Here is a 26,773-nt window from a genome sequence, read left to right as displayed (position 1 = left end):
ATTATTGCACACTTTCTGTAAATCCAATAAACTTCATTTCACTTCTCAAATATCACTGTGTGTGTCTCCTATATGATATATTTAACTGACATTTTTTACCGTAACAACCAACTATTTATACAGGAAAATAATGACTATTAACAAGGTTGCCCAAACTTTTGCATCCCACTGTATGTGCCAAGGGTTTATATATGTACTCACTAACCTCCTCAAGAACTCCAGGGTAAATATCATCTGGTCCTGGACATTTATTTGATTTCCACATTGGAGTTATAAACGCCTTATACAGCAGTTTTTGCAACATCTTTAACTCTTTATTAACCCACTGCAGAGTTTTTTTTTAAATTTCCTATTAATTCCACATTTAGGTATGCACCTGTCCTGCGTTACATGTAAAACATTTTAAATCGTTTTCCACTGCTCCTCAACTGTCTGCACACTAAAAAGCTTATCCCAGTCTGTCCTCCTTAGACATTGCCACATCTGCTCAAAATTTGCCCAAACAAAGTTGAACAGTTTTTGTCTTTGCTTCCACACTCTTACAAAACACTGATAATTGTATTATTATAGACACTTAACCCTAGGGGCTCAATCACCTCTACACCCTTAAATTCTATCCTGATTATTACAAAAAACTAAATCTAGGCAGGCTTCACCCCACATTGGTGCTTTAACTTTCTATGTTAAACAAACAGTCACTGATTACTTCTAAAACCTCCTGCTCTTGTACTAAAGTTAAAGTTTCCCATAATTATAATATTCCCACATGCACTTGCCTTTTTAATATCACCAGAGTTGTGTGTTCTGCCTGCATCGGGCGGTCTGTAACATGCTCCTAAGATAATACTTTTCCCTAATGCTTTCCCGGCGAAGCCACATGTCCTCACCTCACCTCATCCAACTGAAGAGGACTTGCGTTTAAATACTCTTTGACATAAATAGCAACCCCACCTCCTTTTCTGTTCTGTCTATTCTTCCTAAAAATATGTATCCCTCTGTGTTATAGTCATCCCCATCATTGTTAATTAGCCAGGTTTCCATTATTGTTATAATATCACAATTATGCTCCTCTACATACAACTCCAACTCACTTGTTTTATTTTTAAATCCACTTGCACCTCTCCATTCAGCGTCCTTTGTGTTGTAAATGTGTCGATAAGCCCAAGCAGCAAGCAGCCTGCTATACCATCCCCCCATTCGCTTTAGAAACAACAAAAACCTTTCCCAACTGAAGCTTTGTTTATCAGGGAGTCCTAGAGCTGTATAGGCTAAAAAAAATATATTTTTATTTGGAACACATGCATTTCATGTGTGTTCCATGTCTACAAAGATCTACTGTCTGTGTAAGTGTAGGATGACATAAATGTTGAACACATACCTAAAAGGCAAACTTTTTTTTCCATGTTTTAGTACTAACGATAAAATTTTGACATAATGTCCAAATATCAAAGAAGCACTTTCACAAAAGGTACACCGTGTTCTCCCCAGAAAGTTTTTCCAGCTGGGTGGCATGAAAAAGTAGCCGGGTGGGGCGGGATGGGGAAATTTGGCGGTGGGGAAAATTAAATGCGCACTATTTTTTATTAGTTAATTATTATTACTTATTTTCCAGTGCTCAATATGACTTCCTTTTTTAATGTTTGACACTTTTGCCAGAATATTTTTATAAAATTTAAGAAGTATCCATTTCAGGATCCTGCAACCCAACAAAAAATTTAAATAACAATTGTTATGACATAAACCAAGAGGCACAAGTATTGTCGCTGTCAGGAAGAAAAGTTAAAACAATGAAAAAAAAGTACGGGAAACCTAATGAAGAAAATTTTTAAAACATTTTTCAAAGCCAACTTGCATATGCAGAAGGTGTCTTCAGTTAAATACTTATTCTTCTTTTCTTCCTAGAGGCCCAGTTGTCTCCAACTTTCCCGTAATCTAAGCCCCCAGAATCTGGACTCTCCAAGGAGATCAGCATGAGATTATTTAGCGTGCTTTGATTCATGCGATTTCTTAAACATGTCTTGATCCTTTTAAGGGCAGAAAACCCTCTTTCACATTCAGCTGTGCTCACTGGGACCACTAGCCCAGTATGAGCTAGTCTGGCTAAATTTGGAAACGACTCTTTGAGCTCTTTGTGCTTAACAACTGTCTCTAGGTATTTATCATATATTGCAGTTTTAAATGACATTACATCACTCCATGTATAAACAATGTGGAGATCTGGCCATTCTTCTGCCAGACAATGATGAAGGCTTTGAAGATATCTCCCAGGAGTGTCTTTCAATTCCATGATGGACAATTTTGTGGCGAGCAAAACTGGCTCAATTTCGGTAAGATTGACATCTTGCCTTTGCCAAGCCTTAGATAAATTGAACAACAAAGGTAATACGTCTGAAAGGATCATCAGAGAGGAAACAAAATTATATGTTTTAATACATCTGCTTAATCCATCAGCTGTAATGTCATTTCATTCAGTGGCCTCTCTTTCCAGCGCACCTATGACACTCGTCATACACTGTCGTAGTGACTGTACTACAAAGTCATGAGACAGCCATCTAGTGTCACTGGCCATTTTCAGCTTAATCTGGGGAATGTTCAGAATATTTTGAATTTCCATTAAACCAGCTGCCCTAACTGAAGAATTTTGGAAGAAATAGAATAGCTGCCTTAACATATCATTCAGTTTTGTTAAATAAGGTACAGCAGTTGCTGCATGGGCACTTGCAAGGGCCAATTGGTGGTTTACACAGTGACAGTTGTCCAGATGTTTTATCTTTAAGCAGTTTTGCCACACCTTTCCGTTTCCCAATCATAACAGCCGCTCCATCTTACCCTAGTCCAAACAAATTAGCAGTTTTCAAGCCTAGGGTGTCTATAGTCTAACTCAGTGTGTTGGTTATAGTCTCTGCTTTGCCATGATTCATATTGCGGGTTGATACAAAATTAATTCTGACTTCTTTAGTGACCTGGTAAACATATTTAATGTAAATAATGAATTGTTTTACAACGGAGATGTCTGTGGTTTCATCACACAGAATACTGAAAAAAATTTCAACGTGTATATTTTTTAGTATGTTGGATTTTAATTCTGATGCTAAGACATCCAGCAGCTCTTGCATTATTCTTTCAGAGGTGTAATGTGCATTTTTACCAACATTGAGATGTTGTAAAAAGGAACAATCCATTTCTTTACAGTGTTCCAACAGCTTTTCAAACAATGTTGTATGTGGCAACTCATTTTTTGCCAACCAATACATGAATCTTAAAGCTCCCACAAAGGCATCTCTCTGTAAGTTATTTAACACAGATACAGATCTTTCAATTAGAACGATTCCAGTTTGCTCTAGTACACGCTTTCCTAACAGGTCAGCAGAAGACTTAATGTGCGTTTTACTTTTTTTATGGTCCAGCAAGCTTTTTTTTTCGAATTCTTGTGCATGGCACATTTACCCAAGATAATTCTTTCCTTGGGGGTGTTTGTTTGAATATTTCATACACAATGAGCACCACATACCATTTTCTTTGACCATTAGCCAATCATAACCTTTAAATTGTTTGTTTATGCCAGATCAGCGATGCTTAGATTTATCAATTGGCAGAGTGTGTGCTGTAGAGATTTCCCCTGATGGACCAGCCACTGCAATGTCTTTGTCTGAAATTGCCACATGAGGAGTTGACGCTGCACCTTCATTAGTTTGTGGTGTCTCTTTTCTGAAATAACTGAGCAGTTTTGTTTTCTGAACACTTTTTTTGCTCATGTTTGTAAAACGTTTGGAAAAAATTAAAAGTACCTATGAATAAGACTTTTGAGTGGGAAAGTGAGAGCCTTTTGGATATTTAATGCACACTTGCACTACGGCAGGGCAAGATATGAAGAAAAAATGGCAGATGGGTCACTTTAACAAAACTAAGGAAGCGTATTAAGGCCACTGTGAAGGAAAAAAAACTATATGTCGAGAATAAAGTCGACATGTTGACTTTATTGTTGACATTTCCACTTTATTCTCACCGTTTATGTCGAGATTAAAGTCGACATTTCCACTTTATTCTTATAGTTTACTTTATCTTTAAGTAGAATGTCGTAAACTAATCTTTATCCTAAAATCAATGTTTAATTTACTAGATTTTCTCAAACCCCGTCATAAGGTAATGTAGTAAATTAAATGCTTTGTGTTAAGTGTTCCCCAACTGAGTTGTTTACCACAAGGCGCTTCTTAAACGGACTTCCTCTTGCACGGAGGAGGCACCGGTAGAGATTGCTGCACAGAATGCATTCAGTTAATGATATTCCTGCTCTCTGAACATTTACAAATGCTAAGATAAATACTTGATATTATTTTCATGATGAAATGCATTAAAGCGTGTATTAAACATGCATGGTGGTGTGGCGGTAGTGCTGCTGCCTCGCAGTAAGGGGTCCTCAGGTGTACGTTCAGTGTAGAGAACTTTATGGCAGGTGTGACGAGGCTCCAAATAACTGTTGCTTGAATGGGTATCACAAAGGTTTAACTGAAATATTGTCTAAATGTTGGGTTTGTGATCTGGTGATTGGAGACACGAACGCAGAATTCAATGGATGTTTTACTGAGCAGGCTTTCTTTATTGCATGTGTGCTGTCTCTATCTGATGTACCAAAACCCCAATTCCTATCCTTCCTTTTTCTTTCTCCGCATAACCAATCACCACACGATAACACAAAGCATTTCATGCGCTACATAATTTATGACGGGGTTTAAGAAAATCCAGTAAATTAAATATTCATTTTAAGATGGAGTTTAGTTTACGATGTTCTACTTTAATGACAAACTATGAGAATAAAGTGAACATGTCGAACTTTAATCTCGAGATAAAAGGTGAGAATAAAGTGGAAATGTAGACTTTATTCTCGACATAAACTTAGCAGCACTACACAGACTGCACTGACACTGAAAACAGAGTAGTCACTTCCTGACACCCTTTTTCTGATATCTGATAGGCTGGTTCCACTAGACTTTTTTTATTTCATCAGTCCTCCTCTCGCCCGCCCACCTCCACATCCTCTTTGCTTGTGAAGTGTAACTCCGCTCCCACTATTAGCATGTACAGCTTCCTCTCGCCTGCCCACCTCTCCATACTTCTTGCTACTGTAACTAAGCTGTTCCGCCCCCGCTATTACCATGTACACCCCCTCTCGAAAGCCCACCTCCCCATACTCTTTGCTTTTGAACTCCGTTAAGTCTTGTCCCCGCTATTAGCTTTAGCACCGAATGATCGGCAACATCCCGTCCCACGCCTCTCCCTTCGCAACTTGCAGTCCTGCTTCTAAAATATTTGCCCACCCACCCGCTCGTTCCTTGCGAGATGACAGCCAGGCGCTCAACTAAACTAGTCGGGCGCTAGGGAGAACACTGGGAACATATATAAAAAAAAAAAAAAGTGCGCTTTTATTCAAGACTATAACTGAAGAAAAATAAATCAGGTTAGTGTGGCTCTTTGTCGTGACTTCTGTGGTAGTATAGCGGTAAGAGCTGCTGACTCCTATTAAGAAGGTCCCGGGTTCAAGTCTTAACATCTCCCCAAATAAATATTTTGAGTAGTGAGCTGCTGTTATTGTTACTATTATACAATAAAAACATACATTTGATTTGAGTCTGTAACAGCCGGTGTAAATGTATGGTACTTGTAAAGGTTAGCATTTTTTTAATTCACTTTTATTCTCTCAGTCACTTTCACTCTCTCCTGCTGTTTTTAAATAAAAACGTGCCATAACAGAGGTCAACTCAGATCGGAGAAGAGAACAGAAGCCCTCGCCACAAAAAACGTCCACTCACATACAAGAACAACGTAGCTGCACCAGGCGTAAAGGCAAAAGATGGCACCGTTATGATGCAGGAGGAGGTCTGGCGTCATCCTGCCAATCAGTCTGCTCTACTCCTGTCCATCAATGAAACAGCACAGCTTACAGAGCTTGCCAGCATATCATGCAAACTCCTGTTTGTGATTGTTTTTGTGACGGTCTTTACATAAGAAATATTTATATGTTACTTATATAAAGCCAAATCGAATGTTATTTACCTTGATTTATTTACTTATTTTCCTACAGCATAAAGTCACAAGTATACTGCAGAGCTTCCTCTGTTTGATCGGCATGGGCACGCTGACACAGTACATTTGGTCTTCATACATTATACACTTCATGTCAAAATTTTATCGTTAGTACTAAAACATGGAAAAAAGGTTTGTCATTCTGCACGTGCATAGACAGTAGATCTTTATAGACATGGAACACCTATGAAATGCATGTGTTCCAAATAACAATATTTTTTGAGCCTATACAGCTCTAGGACTCCTTGATAAACAAGGCTTTAGTTGGGAGAGGCTTTTTGTTGTTTCTAAAGCAATGGGGTCTGGAGAGATGGTATAGCTTGCTACTTGGGCTTATTGATACATTTACAACACAAAGGACGCTGAATGGAGAGGTGCGAACAGTTTAAGGTGGGCCAGATTTACGAGTTTTTTCGCAAGCTTTGGTAATTCTAGTGTTAATGGGAGTTGTTGATGTATTAAGAATATTGTGGGGGGATTTGTCATTAGAAGAAGGTGGAAGTGAGGGGGAAAATCTGTTTGTACCCGAGCCCAGTATTGCTTAAATCCAGTAAGCCATACTACATGCACTTCGAGCAAGTCATCCCCCTGAAGCTAAGCATGTTCGGCCCTGGCCAGTACTTGGAATGGGGACCATCTAGGATATGCTTGAGTAGCTGTTGGAAGTGTTGTTGGTGAGGCCAGCGGGGGCTGCATACCCTGTGGTCTGTGTGTGGATCCCAGTGCAATGATGGGGACACTGCTGTAAAAATGGCACTGTCCTTCAAAGGAGATGTAACACCGAAGTTCTGACTCCCTGTGGTCATAAAAGATCCCTAGGCATCCTTCATAAACAGTAGGGTGTATCCTGATGTCCTGGCTAAATTTCCCACCATGGCCTAGTCATTGTGTCCTCCTAATCATCCTCTGTCTGCAGTTGGCTATCTTTCTCACCACTTAGTAGCTCATGTGTGATGAGAGTACTTGAGCAAAAAAAAAAAGGCTGTCATCGCATCGTCTAGGACTTAATCGTGGTTGAAGTAGCTCCCAACTGACTATCTAAAGCACTTTGGCTAGTGAGAAAAGCATTATATAAATGTAAAGAATTATTATTATTATTATTATTATTATGATTATGATTATTAACTAGCAGGAGTACCTGGCGTTGCCTGGGAATCTAACTGGTGAATTTCCCAAATGAAAGAAACAGAACATAAAAATAGAACAAACATTTTTCTGATTGACATTTTATTGTAAGTTTCTCCTCTGTGGATTCTGTGTGCTGTGGCGTTTGAGACGCCTTTGAAATAGACCTTGTTGTGGCATCTGAAGTGGACCTTCCAATTCTGTTGTTTTTTCGGTGGCATGGGTATATTAACAAAAAGCAGGACAATTATAATGTGTGACATGGTATTACTTACGGAATAAGCACCACAGTGAGATGAATTTCTATTATTTACAATACGTCGGAAAGCGAAAAAATAGCACCAGTCAGTCAGAAAGAGCAACACTGAAATCATATTGTCAGTCGGAAAGTGGGCAAATAGCACCACAAATACGGAAAGCCAGTGAGAAAGAGTAGCACTGAAATCGTACTGGGAAAAATGGCGGGGAGGGGTGCTCTGTTTGTAAGGAGCGTCTGTGTTGAACCGTGATGCCATCTAATGGACATTGGCGATGGGAAGTACAGAGAGAAATGACATACAGCTGGTGCAGCGTTTGGGGAAAATGGTGGGGGAAGGATGCTGTCTTTTTAAGATGAGTCTCTGTTCAAACATGCTTGCATATAACAGACGTTGGCAAATGAAATACAGCACTATCAGTGCGTTTGGGAGTGTGACGTGCGAAAACACAGGTGTGTCAGGCGGTCACGCGTACTGGGCCGTTCACGTTTTACATCCATATGACAGTTCCCCTTCACCCGATCAAAGCAGTCGGCCTTCATATACTTGGACACTTCCGCCATCTCTTGTCAATTTAAATAAACATGGGTAAAGAGCAATGCACAGAGACCAAAGCTGCCGCTACATGGCGCCACGGTGAATGTCTGTTGCAACGAACATTTTTCCCAACCAAACATACCCCATGACCTCCTCCTGGTCACAAAGAAGCCCCATCCCCAGTTTGGTGCCGATCGTATGCCCAGTGCAAATTTGTATGGCAGACAAACAAACATATGTACATACATACATACACACATACAGTGCATCTGGAAAGTTTTCACAGCACATCACTTTTTCCACATTTTGTTATGTTACAGCCTTATTCCAAAATGGAATTTAATTGAATTTAATTAAATTTAAATGGAAGTTCATTTTTTTCCTCAGAATTCTACACGCCATAATGACAATGTGAAAAAAAGTTTACTTGAGGTTTTTGCAAATTTATTAAAAATAAAAAAAACTGAGAAATTACATGTACATAAGTATTCACAGCCTTTGCTCAATACTTTGACGATGCACTTTGGCAGCAATTACAGCCTCAAGTCTTTTTGAATATGATGCCACAAGCTGGGCATACCTATGTTTGGCCAGTTTCGCCCATTCCTCTTTGCAGCACCTCTCAAGCTCCATCAGGTTGGATGGGAAGCGTCGGTGCACAGCCATTTTAAGATCTCTCCAAAGATGTTCGATCTGATTCAAGTCTGGGCTCTGGCTGGGCCACTCAGGGACATTTACAGAGTTGTCCTGAAGCCACTCCTTTGATATCTTGGCTGTGTGCTTAGGGTCGTTGTCCTGCTGAAAGATGAACCGTCTCCCCCATCTGAGGTCAAGAGCGCTCTGGAGCAGGTTTTCATCCAGGGTGTCTCTGTACATTGCTGCAGTCATCTTTCCCTTTATCCTGACTAGTCTCCCAGTTCCTGCCGCTGAAAAACATCCCCACAGCATGATGCTGCCACCACCATGCTTCACTGTAGAGATGGTATTGGCCTGGTGATGAGTGGTGCCTGGTTTCCTCCAAACGTGATGCCTGGCATTTACACCAAAGAGTTAAATCTTTGTCTCATCAGACCAGAGAATTTTGTTTCTCATGGTCTGAGAGTCCTTCAGGTGCCTTTTGGCAAACTCCCGGCGGGCTGTCATGTGCCTCTTACTAAGGAGTGGCTTCTGTCAGGCCACTCTACCATACAGGCCTGATTGGTGGATTACTGCAGAGATGGTTGTCCTTCTGAAAGGTTCTTCTCTTTCCACAGAAGACCTCTGGAGCTCTGACAGAGTGACCATCAGGTTCTTGGTCAACTCCCTGACTAAGGCCCTTCTCCCCCGATCGCTCAGTTTAGATGGTCGGCCAGCTCTGGGAAGAGTCCTGGTGGTTTCGAACTTCTTTCACTTACGAATGATGGAGGCCACTGTGCTCATTGGGACCTTCAAAGCAGCAGAAATTTTTCTGTAACCTTCCCCAAATTTGTGCCTCGAGACAATCCTGTCTCGGAGGTCTACAGACAATTCCTTTGACTTCATGCTTGGTTTGTATTCTGACATGAACTGTCAACTGTGGGACGTTATATAGACAGGTGTGTGCCTTTCCAGATCATGTTCAATCAACTGAATTTACCACAGGTGGACTCCAATTAAGCTGCAAAAACATCTCAAGGATGATCAGGGGAAACAGGATGCGCCTGAGCTCAATTTTGAGCTTCATGGCAAAGGCTGTGAATACTTCTGTACATGTGCTTTCTCAATTTTTTTATTTTTAATAAATTTGCAAAAACCTCAAGTAAAACTTTTTTCACGTTGTCATTATGGGGTGTTGTGTGTAGAATTCTGAGGAAAAAAATGAATTTAATCCATTTTGGAATAAGGCTATAACATAACAAAATGTGTAAAAAGGGATACGCTGTGAATACTTTCCGGATGCACTCTACATACATCGACCCTACTTTATATATTAAATGCTCAGTTGGTGCTGGGCGGTATACCGGTTTATACTGAAAACCGTTTTTTATTTTTGATTTGATATGGATTTTTCAAATCCAAACTGTTCAAGGGGGGACCTTTTTCACTGCTACACTGCTAATCAAATACAACAGAGTATATGCGTTAGTGGAAGTGTTTTGCGGGGGCTCTTTTTCACTGCTACACCGCTAAATAGGCACGCAATGGAGTACATGTGGTAGTGTAGGTATTGCGCGGTGAAAATGGACAGAGAACATTCCGAAACAGAAGCTGTAGCAGACGATAAAGTTGAACATGATGACACAGAAGAACTTTTGCCCAAAAAAGGATTCACGTCCGTTGCCTGGAGATAATTTGGTTTTAAAAGGTCAGATGTGGACCATTATGCTCAAATGTGTGAATACTGTTTCTTTATTACTGGGTAATACTGCAAGCCAAGTTGTACTTGTTTTATTTTTTTTCAATACAGTGTAATGTACCTGGGTACTGTGTAATAGTGTGACGACATGTTTATTTTATTCTTGACATATCCACTTTAATCTCGACGCTTGTGACAAGAATAAAGTCGACATTGACTTTATTCTTGACATTTCTACTTTATTCTGGCCGTTCATGTCAAGATTAAAGTCAACATGTTGACTTTATTCTCGTAATTTGCCATTAAAGTAGAACATCGTTACTAAACTTCATCGTAAAATGGGTATTTAATTTGCTAGATTTTCTCAAACCCCGTCATAAGTTGCATAGCACATTAAATGTTTTGTGTTAAGTGTTCCCCGAGCCATGTTTAATCAGTACGTGCTTCTTAAAGTGACTTCCTCTTATACTGAGGAGGCGCCGGCAGCGATCGCCCCACAGAATACATTCACTTCATGATATTCCTGCTCCCTGAACATTTAGAATGCTAAGATAAATACTTGATGTAATTTTCATGATAAATGCTTTAAAGCATGTATTAATCACATGGGGGAACGGCAATGTGGAGGTTGCACTGCTGCTTCACAGTAAAAGGGTCTCGGGTGTACCCTGCCTTGAATTTGCATGTTTTTCTGGTGGGTTTACTCGGCGTGCTTCAGTTTCCTTTCAAAGTCATGTAGGATGTGGGGTTTTGTTATGCTATATTGACCCTGCTATGTCAATGTCAATGTATTTATATAGCACATTTAAAACAGCATAGTAATGCTGTGGCCAAAGTGCTTTACAATAAAACAAAAACAATTAATATAAAAACATAAATAGAAATAAATTATATGAACATAAAATAAGATTCATAATAAATAGAAGTAATGTTATATAATCACAAAGAGGAAACCATCAGTATTACTGAAGGTCACGGAATGCAAGTGAATAGAAATGAGTCTTTAATCTCGTTTTGAATTGTAGACGAGTCGTCCTTTATGTGACAAGGTAAAGAGTTCCACAGGCGAGGAGCAGCAGCTCCAAAGCCCTGTCTGTCCCCCTTGGTTTTACACTTGGTACGAGGGGCAACCAGAGACAACTGACCAGAAGATCTAAGCACTCTGGATGGCTGGTATAAAACACACAATTCAGATAAATAGGCAGGAGCGAGCCCATGTAAAGATTTAAAAACTAGCAATAAGATTTTAAAAACAATTCGAAAACTGACAGGCAGCCAGTGTATAGAAGCTAAGATTGGAGAAACAGTGTTATACTTTCTTGCCCCAACCAGAAAGCGAGCAGCAGCATTCTGGACCAACAGTAACCTGCATATCAGAGATTTGTTAATCCCAGAATACAGTGAGTTGCAGTAATCGAGGCGAGAAAAAATGAAAGCAGGAGTAGCTTTTTCAAGATCTATAGAAGATAAAAAAGGCTCAATCTTACCTAACAGATGAAGTTGTAAAAAGCAACTCTTGACTACCGAATTTACTTTTTCCTCAAAAGAGAGGTTACTGTCAAAAATAACACCAGGATTGTTGACTTGAGGTTTGCAAAAGACAAAGAAAGGGCCAAGAAGTCCAAGACCAATTTGGGCTTTAGCTAATGGACCCAACTATAAGCACCTCCGTTTTATTTTGATTTAGATCAAGAAAATTATTAGCCATCCAGGATCTTAGTGTATTAAGATACACTAAGTATGTAGTGTACATAGTGTATGTATTGCTCGTATTCACCCTGCGATGTGCTGATGCCCTGTTCAGGATTTGCTTCTGCCTCATACACAGTGCTTGCTGGGATGGGCGCAACCCTGAATGGATGGCATAATTAAACATGTATAGCGAAGATTTTTTTAAAGTTTTAAACACTCCGTGGGGTAAGTTTATAACTAGTTTTAATTTCACAAAGATGTTTATCATGTGGTGATTAGTTAGATGGAGAAAAAGGAAGGATATAAGCTGAGGGTTTGGTACGTCAGACAGACAGCATGCATTCGATAAAAAAAGCCCGCTCAGAAGAACATCCATCGAATTCTGTGTTCGTATCTCCGACCACCAGATCACAAACCCAACATTTACACAATATTTAAGTTAAACCTGTGTGATACCCATTCATACATCCAGTTTTTTGGTGCCTCGTCACACCTGCCATAAAGTTCTCTACACTGAACATACACCTGGGAACCCCTTACTGCGAGGGAGCAAGACTACCGCCACACTACTGTGCGTGTTAAATACCTGCTTTAATGCATTTAATCATGAAATTATATCAAGTATACATCTTAGCATTCTAAATTTTCAGATAGCAGGAATATCATGAAGTGAATGGATTCTGTGCTGTGATCGCTGCCGGCACCTCCTCTTAGTGCGGAGGAAGTCAGTTTAAGAAGCATAGTGATTAACAACTGGGTCAGGGAACACTTAACACAAAGCATTTAATGTGTCACATTAACTTATGATGGAGTTTGAGAAAATGTAGTAAATTAAACGTTGATTTTAGAATGAAGTTTAGTTTACGACATTCTACTTTAATCTATACTAATAAAAGGCAAAGCCCTCACTCACTCACTGACTGACTCATCACTAATTCTCCAACTTCCCGTGTGGGTGGAAGGCTGAAATTTGGCAGGTTCATTCCTTACAGCTTCCTTACAAAAGTTGGGCAGGTTTTATATCGAAATTCTACGCGTAATGGTCATAACTGGAAGCAGTTTTTCTCCATTTACTGTAATGGAGATGAGCTTCAACGCCGTGGGGGCGGAGTTTCGTGTGACATCATCACGCCTCCCACGTAATCACGCAGTACATAGAAAACCAGGAAGACCTAAAAAAAGCGCTGAAGAAAACATGCATTATATAATTGAGAAGGCAGCGAAACAATAAGAAAGCGAGTGACATATACAACCATATTCATGACTTCTGCTACTTCGGAAACAAAGCACGATGTAAACCTACACTTTAAATTAAGTTCATAGACAGGCTGCCGCTGGCGTTTGTAATTTAGTGCCTGCCCATATAAGGCCGTCCGTCGCGGCAATCCAATAGCAAACTCCCACTAAATATTCACGGGTTAAGGACTGTGCTTATGCAGAGGAAGATGAGATGGTCAGGGTGGTGTTTGGTACAAACTCAGCAAAACTGCGAGAGAAAGTTTTAAGTGCCAGGACTAAGGTAACATTAAATACAGCCATGGACATAGCACGAGATGGCACCAGCACAGCTGGGAAACTTCGATGCATGTACACCGAGCGGCTCACGTGAACTGACGCAGTGCACAGATAAAAAGCAACAGTTTCAAAGAGCGCTGAACAAAAACCGAATTACACAATTGAAAAGGCAGCAAAAAATATGAAGCGTCTCATACATACAAGCATATTCATAAATCCAAAACAAAGCACACGTTGAAAAAGTCAATGTCCCGCTAAAGGAAGACAGTGTAAAAAAACCGTGCATGCAGTGTGTCAGGTCTCAGATAAAGAAGAAGACGAGCTGTTTATTGATGCAGTAAGAAACAAATCGATGAATGAAACCTGTCATCTTTACAACGATTGACAAACACGGAATGTAACTTGAACACATCCTCCAAATACGAACCTGATTGAAAGAAATAATGATAATCAAATCCTTGATGACAGCAACACTCAGTAACACTCACAAAACAAATACTGTATATTGACAGTCATGTTACGTTATTTTTAAAATGTTCCCTTTTCTTTTCATAGCTTTTTAACACACTACTTCTCAGCTGCGATGGTATATATATATATATATATATATATATATATATATATATATATATATATATATATATATATATATATAACCCGATCTACATACTCGAATAATGGATACTTTATTCGCCATCAATGATTGTTTTGGTAAAGCCATACTCAGTGTATTCATTAGATGAACGGTAAAAAGTAAGAGCGAGGAAGGATGACTTATTGAGGCATGCAGGCTGTAGTGCACGTCAACTCTATCTGAATTGCGCGATCACATTTGAAAAAATATATCTTTTCAAGTTCTATTTAGTCCATATGTGTCAAACTCAAGGGCCGGGGGCCACATCCGCCCGCGTGTAATTATATCCGCCCGAGATCATTTTATATACTGTATTATTGTTATTAAAGCCCGGTATATGAAGCGCTGGTAACACAATAAACTACAGATCCCATAATGCAGCGCTTCAGCTGCCTTGCGGTAACACTTACCGAGTTAATCAAGTTATTGGCTAGCTCACACGATGCTGAAGAGAAAAGTTGATTCTGAAAATAGAGCCTTTAAAAACCGATGGGAGGCTGAGTATATGTTTACTAAACCCGTGTGTCTCATTTGTGGAGCTAATGTGGCTGTAATTACAGAATTTAATCTAAGACGGCACTATGAGACAAAACATCAGGTTAACCTGAATGCAATGCAGAAGATACAGAAAGCAGCATAATTAAATAAGAATCTGACACTTCAGCGGACGTTTTAACCCGTGCACAATCACAAAGTGATTTCAAGTGAAGCTGCTTTTATGGGAGACACAAATGCACCAGTGCACCTTGCCTCACTTTCCCTGTTGCCAAGTAATGTTAAACCAAGTCGTCACTACGGTGTTTCCAAATACGCACTTTGCTGATAAACTGAGCGCACTGAGTTTGCACGGCGCTTTGGTGACTTCGAAGAACAAAAAAAGTCTGTCTACATGCGGCTCGAACCTTATGCATGTTTGGTAGCACATATCTGTGTGAGAAGCTCTTCTCAGTGATAAAGACTAACAAAACAGCACACAGGAGTCGCCTCACTGATGAGCACCTGCAATCCATCCTGAGAATCTCCACAACACAGAACCTCACACCAAACATAAACGAACCTGTGGCCAAAAAAAGGTGCCAGGCGTCCAGCTCTAAAATGACATATGAGCAAAGACAACTGAATGATTTGATTTGTTATTGCTGAAAAGAACACATTTCATTTATATTTCTAGGTTTTGTTATGCAGCATGTTCATATTTGAATTTGTATCATTTTGACAGGATATATTTTATGGAGAGCAAAATCTTTTGGGATATTTAAAATCTAAGTTTATTTTTTATATAAAATTACATAAGAGTAAAGAAATGTGAATGTTTGTTCTTTTAACGTTTACTTTATTTCTAACTTGTATAATTTAGACAGGATAAATTTTTATGGAGAGCAAAATATTATAAGTTGTTTAAGGTTTGAGTTGATTTATTCATGAATAATATTCCTGTTTGTTTTTACCATTCCTACCAAAGATATTTCTGTCGACTAAATAAAAATTCCTTCTATTTAAAATTTAAATAGAACTTGAACAAATACGATAGTTCATAATATCCACGCAGACTTGCACGTAAGAGCGGGAGTTATCCGTTTTAACAAGCAGCGTATTGCACTGATACGAAATAGCTGTGTGTGTATATATGTAGATATGTATGTATATGTATATATATATGTTTATATATGTGTGTGTGTATGTATGTATATATATATGTATTTGTGTGTATATATGTGTGTATGTATTTATGTGTGTGTGTATATGTATGTGTATATATGTAGATATATATATGTATATATATATGTGTATATGTATAGATATGTGTGTATATATATATATATGTTTATGTATGTGTGTGTAAATATATATATATATATATGACAACAACACTCATCACTCACAACAGTGACAAAACAATTACATTGACAATCATGTTACGTTATTTTCAAAATGTTTCCTTTTCTTTTTCATTGCTTCTTTAACACACTACTCTCTCTGCTTGGCCGGGTATTTTGCTAGTTATAAAATAAACTATGAGAATAAAGTGAAAATGTTGACTTTAATCTCGACATAAGCGTCAAAATTAAAGTGGAAATGTCGAGAATAAAGTCAACATGTTGAATTTATTCTCAACATATGGTTTGTTTTTTTCTTCCCTGTGTCCGTATTTTTTTTTCTTCACCGTGGCCCTAATACGATTCCATAGGGCTATACCACAAATTGCATTATAAATGCAAGTTGCAGTTTTATTATTTATGTATATAGCTTAGCTTGAAGCAAGGTCCATATTAATGCATTATGCCTAAATGATGGTTCAGTTGGTAAAGATATCATCACCAAGTTGCACTTGTTTTATTTTATTTTTATTTGGTGAATACTGTGTAATGCACCTGGGCTTGAAGTCTTGAAATAGTATTATTACTGGAAGTTGCACTATTGTTTATTTTATTGTATTATTTATTAGTTTAAATATTATGCAGTTTAATGATGGTAAAGTTCTCTTTAACATGTCAGTGGACAGACATTAACAGAAAGTGTAGTTGGTTTACAAAAAATATTTACTATTCCTTTTTTAGGACATGTTCAGTGCAATACAACTTTTGACAAGCACCTCTGGATATTTTACTAAGTCTAAATGCCTCTTTGGATGGTTGAAAATATGTTGCCAAAATTATAGTTTAAGTTGTTTGCAAAATTTGTTCAAAAAAAAGGGCCTATATTTTGACTGCATCGGTCATGCGATGTGATTCATTCTCTTCATTAGTGCCATCCCCTTGAAAACTATCACTTAATGGGGCCATGCAAATCTGTATTAATACTTGTGTGCACATTAAGATGTTTTTTTTTTTGTACAAGGTTATTCTTAAGCAGTCTACTGCAGTAATTGCAGTGGAAAATGTGCTTAACATCCACTCATGCATGGGTGAAAAAAATACCGTTGAATACCGTAAAACCGGGATAATTTAGAAAAATACCGTGATATAGAATTTTGGTCATACCGCCCAGCACTATGCTCAGTGCATTCCAGGCATTTTTCATATTACTGAGTTTGTTTGTTTTTTATTTTAGCTTTGTATGCTTCTTTTTCTTTAGCACTTCCTGTGCGTCCTTCAGTGCTTTTTTATGTTTGGAGTTGATTGTTATCCTTTTTCTCATTTAGGAGACTTTTTAACTCTTTAGTAAATCCAGAACTTGCACTGCCTTTGAGCATACCAGTGTCAATACAAATGTTAATATAGTGTAATGCAATGATCGAGTCCCTCAATTTCATTTGCATGTGAGTCGTACATCATTTCCCAGTTTATTATTGTTTATTAGTTTACATTAAAAAGATGATTCGCTGTGGCAACCCCTAATGGGAGCAGCCGAAAGAAGATTAGTTTACATTAAAAAGAGTGATGCATGTCCTACTGGTAAACTGATAATATACAGTCATGGCCAAAATTTTCTGCACCCCTGAAATTTTCCCAGAAAATCCACCATTTCTTCCAGAAAATAGTTGCAGTTACAAAGTTTTGGTATACACATGTTTATTTCATGCATTCGTGCATTGGAACAACACAAAAAAAGCAAAGAAAAAAAGCCAAATCTGACATCATGTCACACAAAACTCCAAAAATGGGCCGGACAAAATTATTGGCACCTTTTCAAAATTGTGGGTAAATTTTTTTTATTAATTTTATTACAATCCATACAAAGCAATCAAGTTTTTACAAAAAGAAGAATTAGTTAAGAACAGATCAATCCCCACCCTGAGAGAGAGAGCAAGGCAAACGGCGTAAAATTTAAGGCTTGTAAACATACCTAAATAATAAATTCTCTTTGTTTTATAAACTTATTTTAAAATATTACTGATTAGATCCTGCCATGTTTTGAAAAAGTCTGTACAGATCCTCTAACTGAGTATTTGATTTTTTTCCAATTTCAAATAATATAACACATCGGTTTCCCACTGACTTAAAAGAGGAGAGTTTGGGTTCTTTCAGTTTATCAGAATAAGTCTGCGTGCCAACAGTGTAGTGAATGCAATCACAATTTGTTTGTCCTTCTCCACTTTAAGCCCCTCTGGAAGAACCCCAAACACAGCTGTTAATGGGTTAGGAGGGATTGTGAGTCCAAGGCTGTCTGAGAGGTAATTAAAAATTTTTGTCCAGAATAATGTTAATTTGGTGCAGGCCCAGAACATGTGACCCAGTGAGGCTGGGGCTTGGTTGCAACGTCGCAGGTTGGATCATGCCCTGGAAACATTTTGAGAGTTTTAGTCGAGACAGATGTGCTCGATATATAATTTTGAGTTGTATAATTGTATGCTTTGCATATGGAGCTTGAGTGAATTCTCTGCATTGCTACTTTCCACTCCTTTTCTGATATATTAATTGAGAGATCTTTTCCCAGTGTCCTCTTGGATCTTTGAAAGGAAGGGATTGTAAAATGATTTTATATATTGTAGAGATGGAGTCTAACTCCTTGAAATTGAGCAATATTTTTCCAGCGTGGATGAGGGTGCAAGATGAGGAAAATCTGGAAGGTTCTGTTTAACAAAGTTCCTGATTTGAAGATAGTGAAAGAAATGTGTAGCTGGAATGTTAAATTTGGAATGTAATTGTTCATAGGATGCAAAGACGTTGTCTATATAAAGATCTCTAAGCAAGTTAATTCCAAATTTTTCCAGATATTAAAACTGCATATGTTTGTGAAGGTTGAAAGAGGTGGTTCTCTTGCAGGGATGCCACAGATAGAAGCTTCTCCGTCTTAAAATGCTTTCTACATTGGTTCCAGATTCTAAGTGAGTGGAGCACAATTGGGTTATTAGTGTATTGCCGATAACGTGTGTTTATTGGAGCACAGAGCAAGGAATACAAAGAAGTACTGCAGGATTTTACTTCTATTGCGGTCCATGCCTGTGTATGTTCTTCTATTTGTGTCCAGGTTCTTATCGCCTGTATATTTGCTGCCCAGTAATAAAACTGGAAGTTAGGTAGAGCCATGCCGCCTTCTGCCTTTTGTCTTTGTAGGGTCGCTCTTTTGATGCGTGGATGTTTTGAATTCCAAATAAATGAGGTTATTGTTGAATCTAATTGCTTAAAGAATGATTTATTAATGTATATTGGTATGTTTTGAAATAAAAAGGAGCTTAGGAAGAATATTCATCTTAACAGTGTTAATTCTTCCAGCTAGTGTGAGATGAAGGGTTGACCATCTATGCAAGTCTTGTTTAATTTTTTCCATGCAGACGCTAAATTTTGTTGATAAAGAGCTTTATGTTTACTTGTGATGTTTACCCCTAGGTATTTAAACTGTTCTGCAATGATAAAAGGTAGGGTGTCTAATCTAATATTATATGCTTGAGAATTCACTGGAAAGAGTACACTTTTATTCAGATTAATTCTGAGACCAGAGATCTTTTGAAATTCTGTGAGTGCTGCTAAGACTGCAGGCACAGAATTTTCTGGGTCCGATATATACAGTACCATGTCATCTGCATATAATGAGATTTTCTGTTCCAGTCCTTCTCTGCTAATCCCCTTTATCTGATCAGTATTTCGACAATGTATTGCCAGTGGTTCAATGGCAATTGCAAACAGCAGTGGTGACAAGGGCATCCTTGTCTTGTGCCACGCTCTAGTTTAAAGTAGTCTGAGCAAATGTTATTGATGCAAACTGAAGCTTCTGGGTTAGTATACAGTAATTTAATCCATGCACAAATGTTCGGGCCAAACCCAAACTTCTCCAAAATAGTAAAAGGTATTTCCATTCAATCATGTCGAATGCTTTTTCTGCATCCAATGATAATAATATTTCTGGGGTGTTTGATTTAGTTGGTGAGTATAGTACATTAAACAGGCGTCAAGATTTGAAGATAAGTGTCGGCCCCTAATAAATCCAGTTTGGTCTTGTGATATTACGAGGGAGCACTTTCTCCATCCTTCTAGCTATGATTTTAGAGAGTATTTTAACGTCGTTATTCAGAAGTGAAATTGGTCTGTATGATGCACATTGTAATAAGTCCTTATTTTGTTTTGGAAAGACAGTGATTAGTGCTTGGCGAAAGGTTTGTGGAAGAGATTGGTTATCTCTGGCTTCTGTAAATGTTGCTAATAGGAGGGAGCTAGCTGAGCGGAGAATTTCTTGTAAAACTCTGCAGGGTAGCCATCAGGGCCTGCTGCTTTTCCACCTTGGAGTGACTTTATAGCATCTAGTAATTCTGATAATGACAGAGGTTTATCAAGTTCCTCCACACTAAAAGCGTCAATTTGTGGTATCTGTAATGTATCCAGAAATGCATTAGATTGTATATTGTCTTCTTTAAACTCAGTAGTATATAGGGATTTATAGTAGTCTCTAAAAGTGTGCATTATATTTTTGTGTTTATTGATTTTATCTCCATTCATGTTAGTGATTACGAGATTGCGTTGCACTTCTTGCTTGTGAATTTGTTGAGCTAAAAGCTTATTAGCTTTCTCTCCATGTTCATAATAATGATGTCTGGATTTGTAAATTAGTTGTTCAGTTTCTTTAGTTGTCAAGAGGTTTAATTCTGAATGTAGAGCCTGCCTCCCTATGTAGAGTCTCGCTTGGTAGTCTGGCATGTTCTTCATCTATTTTAGTAATTTCGCTTTTTATCTCTGCTACTTTCTTCGCTTCGGATTTATTTCTGTGGGAAAGATATGAGATAATCTGTCCTCTTAAGAAGGCCTTAAGAGTTTCCCAGAGTATTCCTGCAGAGATCTCGGGGGATGTATTTGTCTCTAGAAAGAATTTGATTTGTTTGGATATAAATTCCGTACAATTCTCGTCAGCTAATAGAAGCGGTTGAGCGCCATCTGCGGGTGAGTGTATGGGGCTTAGTAATTTCAGCTCCAAGATCATAGGTGCATGGTCTGAAATAACAATAGCATCGTATTTACAAGATTTAATCTTAGGCAAGAAGTTATTATCTATAAAGAAGTAATCAATCCTTGAGTAGCAATGATGTACTGGTGAGTAGAAAGAATATGTTCTTGAATTTGGGTTTAAAAACCTCCAGGGATCTGATAAGTTGTGATCAGTTATAAACTTTGTAATTATCTTTGCGGTGTTAGTTGCGTTCCCCTGTGGAGGAAGTCTTATCTAAAAGTGGATTTAAACACAATTAAAGTCCCCAGCCATTATAAGTTTATGAGTGTTCAGATTGGGAATGGATGCAAATAAATTTTGTATAAATTCCTTATCATCAACATTAGGTGCATAAACATTTATCAAAATCATTTTACAGTTAGATAAGTCTCCCATGACCATTACATATCTCCCTTCAGGATCCAATACTACATCTGATGCTACAAATGGTACTGTTCTATGAATGAGAATTCCCACACCTCTAGTTTTCTTCGTAAAACTAGAATGGAACATTTGGCCAGTCCAGTCTTTTGCAGCCAGAACTGATCCTTACTTAGTAAGTGGGTTTCCTGTAATAATACTATTTTAGCATTTAGACCTGTTAGGTGAGAAAGTACCTTCTTTCTCTTTAATTCGTGATTCAGGCCTTTAACATTCCAGCTTACGAAGTTAACTGTCCCATCATGGAGACACTGATTCTGAGTTTTTGATGTCATTTTATAGTCTTAACTGGAAGTGAGATAGTTTAGGTCTTAATTTCCCATTTCCCCAAGAGTTGTTGCCATGCAGCTTATTATTACGTTGATAGTTATAATTATAAGGATTTAGAGGATAGATTAGGTATAGATCAAGCCTGCTCTCTTTCTCTTCCCCCTTAACCCCCCACCCTCCCCTTTTGCCTCCCCAAGTGAGGCTAAAACCCACTTCACGCAGTCCCAGTCCTCTGACATACCCAGAGACAGAGCACGTCCAAAGCACAACGTAAATCATTTTATTTAAAAGCATATGATGCTCGTTTGAGCTCACCTATGGCAAGAAACAGGTGCTGGCAATATAGCAATCACACCTGAAGCCATTTAAAATGGAGAAAAGTTGACTCAGCCTTTCTGTTGAGTGTCTCAGTATTCCACACTAAGCGTGGAGAACAGAAAGAAGAGCAAAGAATCGTCTGAGGACTTGAGGACAAAAATTGGAAAAATATCAACAATCTTAAGGCTACAAGTCCATCTCTAGAGATCTTCATGTTCCTTTGTCCACTGTGAGCCACATAAATGGCACTGTAGCTAATCTCCCTGGACGTGGACAGAAGAGAAAAATTGATAAAAGACTGCAACAAAGGATAGTCTGAATGGTGGATAAACGGCCCCAATCAACTTCAAAACCTATTCAAGCCGTTCTGCAGACTCAAGGTACAACAGTGTCATCTCGAACTATCCGTCGACATCTAAATGAAATGAAACACTATGACAGGAGAGCCAGGAGGACCCCACTGCTGACACAGAAACATAAAAAAGCCAGACTGGAGTTTGCCAAAATCCTTCTGGACGAACGTCTTGTGGACAGATGAGACCAAGGTAGAGCTTTTTGTTAAAGCTCATCATTCTACTGCTTACAGAAAACGGAATGAGGCCTACGAAGAAAAGAACACAGTAGCTACAGTCAAACATGATGGAGGTTTTAAGATGTTTTGGGGATGTTTTTCTTCCTCTGGCACTGGATGCCTTGACTGTGTGGATGGCATCATGAAATCTGAAGACTACCAAAAGATATTGGGGCGCAATGTAAGGCCCAGTGTCAGAAACTGGGTCTGCGTCAGAGGTCATGGGTGTTCCAGCAGGTCAGTCACCCCAAACATACCTCTAAAAGCACCCAGAAATGGTTGAAGACAAAGCACTGGAGAGTGCTGAAGTGGTCAGCAATGACTCCGGATCTAAATCCGATTGAACACTTATGGAGAGATCTCAAAATTGCTGTTGGGAGAAGACACCCTTCAAATCTGAGAGACCTTGAGCAGTTTGCAAAAGAAGAGTGGTCGGAAATTCCAGTTGAGAGGTGTAACAACCTTGTTGATGATTATAGGAAGCGCTTTATTTCAGTTGGTTTTTCCAAAGGACGTGCAACCAAATATTAAGTCGATGGTGCAAATAATTTTGTCCAGCCTGGTTTTTGAGTTTTGTGTGAAATTATGTCAGATTTGGCATTTTGTCTCTGTTTTTTGTGTTTTTCCAATGCACATAAAGGAAATAAACCTGTGTATACCAAAAAATGTGTAATCGCAACAATTTTCTGGGAGAAATGGTGCATTTTCTAGGAAACTTCAAGGGCCATGACTGTAATTTAGACAGGCTTTTGGTAGTTCTTACATATATAGCAGCTTTAAAATTGCTAGATTTGTAATTAATGCTTGTTTTTTAAAACTTTTTTTAAAATTTGAGTATTTTACTTCATTCTTTTGAAAGATTTTGGTTTATACTTAAAAAGTAAGCATGCCTGACTTGTGATGTATTCAACCAGTGCAGGACGTACTGCTGTTTTAGAATAAGATCTATTTTAAAGGGGACTTTCTTAGTCAGGAAGGGGTTGAGCTTCAAAGATTTTTTTTAAGGATATGTTATTGTGCTTGCTATGTTACTTTGATTTTATTTTTATATTTGTTTTCTTAAATTAAAAAGATTTTGCTTTAAATCATTAGTGTACCTGTTTGCTTTTACTTGAAAACGTTATATTTACATTCATAATAATATAGTTAGAGGATGACATAGTATCAGTTTTATACATGCAAAAAAATTATGAAATATTCACTTGTTTGTTACACCTTCATTTTATGTTATGACCAAAACAGTCAATAAAACAATTTTCTATTAAATCATTCAAGTTATTTTTTATAACATTGTCATGCATCTTAATTTAAATGCATTATTTATTTATTTATTTTACATTTTTCAGGTGATGAAGTAATTGGAGTCAGTGTTAGTATTCGGGATCGTGAAGATGTGGTACAAGTGTGGAATGTAAGCGCATCTCATGCAAGTGAAGCAAACGTTTTAAGAAAAATCTATGAACTTCTTCCTAACACCTCCTTCAAAGCGGTGTTTTATAAACGTAAGTAAACACATGAAATCTACTTTTTTAGGTCCTAGGGTCTCATGTATAAACGATGCGTATACAATACAATACAGTACAATTTATTTATGTATAGCCCAAAAATCATACAAGAAGTGCCGCAATGGGCTTTAACAAAGAAAGGGTAAATTTGAAATCAGTCTATAGTTATTAAGTATGTGTGGGTCTAGGTCTGACTTTTTAAGTAATGTTTTAATATCTGACACTTTTAGTGCATCAGGTACTGTGCCATGCAATAATGAACAATTAATAATGTTAAGAATAGGGGCTGCAAGAACATCCATTGTACTTTTTACTAATTTTGTTGGCACTGGACCTAGGGAACAAGTAGTAGGTTTTATGTTAGAAATTAAATTCAAGAATTACTGCTCAGTTACATGATTAAAATTTCTAAAGTATTGGATGCAAGGTGAGACTGGGGCTTCCAAACTAGTATGTGTTTTTTCACTGTGATGCTGAGATCTGGGATCTTAAATTTTTAATTTTCTTATTAAAGAAGTTTGTAAAGTCTGTACTGCAGTGTCTATTGGTATTTTGCACTGTAGATCTGAATTCCCATTTGTAAAATTAGCCACTGTTCTAATCAGTACCCAAGAATTTATATTATTACTATTATTTTAGAATAGTAATCTGAGCGAGTTTTAAAGATAGCTTTTTTATATATATATTTTTATTTTATTAATTTTATTGCAATCATTCCATACAAATTGATACATTTTTACAAAAAGTGGGATTGCGAACAAGTCGACCCCCACCCCTGAGAGAGGGAGCATGGCCAACGGAGTAAAACTTAAGGCTTGTAAACATACCTAAATTGATTAGTTTGATAAGACAATAGAGATGAATGGAGAAGAAAAAGAAATACAGAAATAACTGCTTCCTTTGTGCTTTAAGAGCTTATTCTAAAATATTACTAATTAGATCCTGCCATGTTTTGAAAAATATCTGTACAGATTCTCTGAATATTTGATTTTTTCCAATTTCAAATAGTAGAAAACATCGGTTTCCCACTAACTTAAAAGAGGAGAGTTTGGATTCTTCCAGTTTAGCAAAATAAGTCTGAGTGCCAAAAGTGTAGTGAATGCAGTCAAAGTTTGTTTGTCCTTCTCCACTTTAAACCCATCTGGAAGAACCCCAAACACAGATGTTAATAGGTTAGGAGGGATTATGAGACCAAGGCTGTCTGAAAGGTAATTTTGGTCCAGAATGATGTTAATTTGGTGCAGGCCCAAAACATGTGACCGAGTGAGGCTGGGACTTGATTGCAGCGTTCGCAGGTTGGATCTTGCCCTGGAAACATTTTGGAGAGTTTTAGGCAAGACAGATGTGCTCGATATATAATTTTGAGTTGAATAATTGTATGCTTTGCACATATGGAGCTCAAGTGAATTCTCTGCATTGCTATTTTCCACTCCTTTTCTGATATATTAATTGAGAGATCTTTTTCCCAGTGTCCTCTTGGATCTTTGAAAGGGAGGGACTGTAAAATAATTTTATATATTGCAGAGATGGTCCTTGAAATTGAGCAAAGTTTTTTCCAGCATGAACGAGGGTGCAAGATGAGGAAAATCGGGCAGGTTCTGTTTAACAAAGTTCCTAATTTGAAGATAGTGAAAAAAATGTATAGCTGGAATGTTAAATTTGGAATGTAATTGTTCATAGGATGCAAAGACGTTGTCTATATAAAGATCTCTAAGCAAGTTAATCCCAAATTTTTTCCAGATATTAAAAACTGCATATGTTTGCGAAGGTTGAAAGAGGTGGTTCTCTTGCAGAGGTGCCACAGATAAAAGCTTCTCCATCTTAAAATGCTTTCTACATTGGTTCCATATTCTGAATGAGTGAAGCACAATTAGGTTATTAGTATATTGCCAGTAGCTTGCATCTATTGGGGCACAGAGCAGGGAATATAAAGAAGTACTGCAGGATTTTAGTTCTATTGCGTACCAGGCCTGTGTATGTTCATCTGTTTGTGTCCAGGTTTTTATAGCTTGTATGTTTGCTGCCCAGTAATAAAACTGGAAGTTGGGTAGAACCATGCCTTTTGTCTTTGTAGGGTCGCTCTTTGGATACATGGATGTTTTGAGTTCCAAATAGATGAGGTTATTGTTGAATCTAATTGCTTAAAAATGATTTATTGATGTATATTGGAATGTATTGAAATAAAAAAGTAGCTTAGGAAGAATATTCATCTTAACAGTGTTAATTCTTCCAGCTAGAGTGAGGTAAAGGGTTGACTATCTATGCAAGTCTTGCTTAATTTTTTCCATGCAGACAGTGAAATTTTGTTGATAAAGAGCTTTATGTTTACTTGTGATGTTTACCCCTAGGTATTTAAACTGTTCTGCAATGATAAAAGGTAGGGTGTCTAATCTAATATTATATGCTTGAGAATTCACTGGAAAGAGTACACTTTTATTCAGATTAATTCTGAGACCAGAGATCTTTTGAAATTCTGTGAGTGCTGTTAAGACTGCAGGCACAGAATTTTGTGGATCTGATATATACAGTACCATATCATCTGCATTTAGAGAAATGTTCTCTTCCAGTCCTTCTCTGATTATCCCCTTTATCTGATCAGCATTTCGACAGTGTGTTGCCAGTGGTTCAATGGCGATTGCAAACAGCAGCGGTGAC

At 37.9% G+C, this 26,773-nt stretch overlaps 1 protein-coding gene across 2 annotated transcripts in view; it reads left to right on the top strand.

The window, feature by feature from the left end:
- eif4e3 (eukaryotic translation initiation factor 4E family member 3) overlaps nt 1-26,773 on the top strand; it is a 182,532-nt gene that overhangs the window by 142,152 nt on the left and 13,607 nt on the right. For both annotated transcript variants that reach the window (XM_039770792.1, XM_039770793.1), the window contains one exon: nt 23,960-24,115. In XM_039770792.1, coding sequence (XP_039626726.1) covers nt 23,960-24,115 — 156 coding nt within the window. The remainder of the gene's footprint in view (nt 1-23,959; nt 24,116-26,773) is intronic.

This window comes from Polypterus senegalus, chromosome 12 (assembly GCF_016835505.1).
Source record: "Polypterus senegalus isolate Bchr_013 chromosome 12, ASM1683550v1, whole genome shotgun sequence".
NCBI lineage: Eukaryota > Metazoa > Chordata > Cladistia > Polypteriformes > Polypteridae > Polypterus > Polypterus senegalus.
The sequence above is the reverse complement of the archived record's forward strand: the minus strand, read 5'-3'. Positions and strand labels throughout refer to the sequence as shown.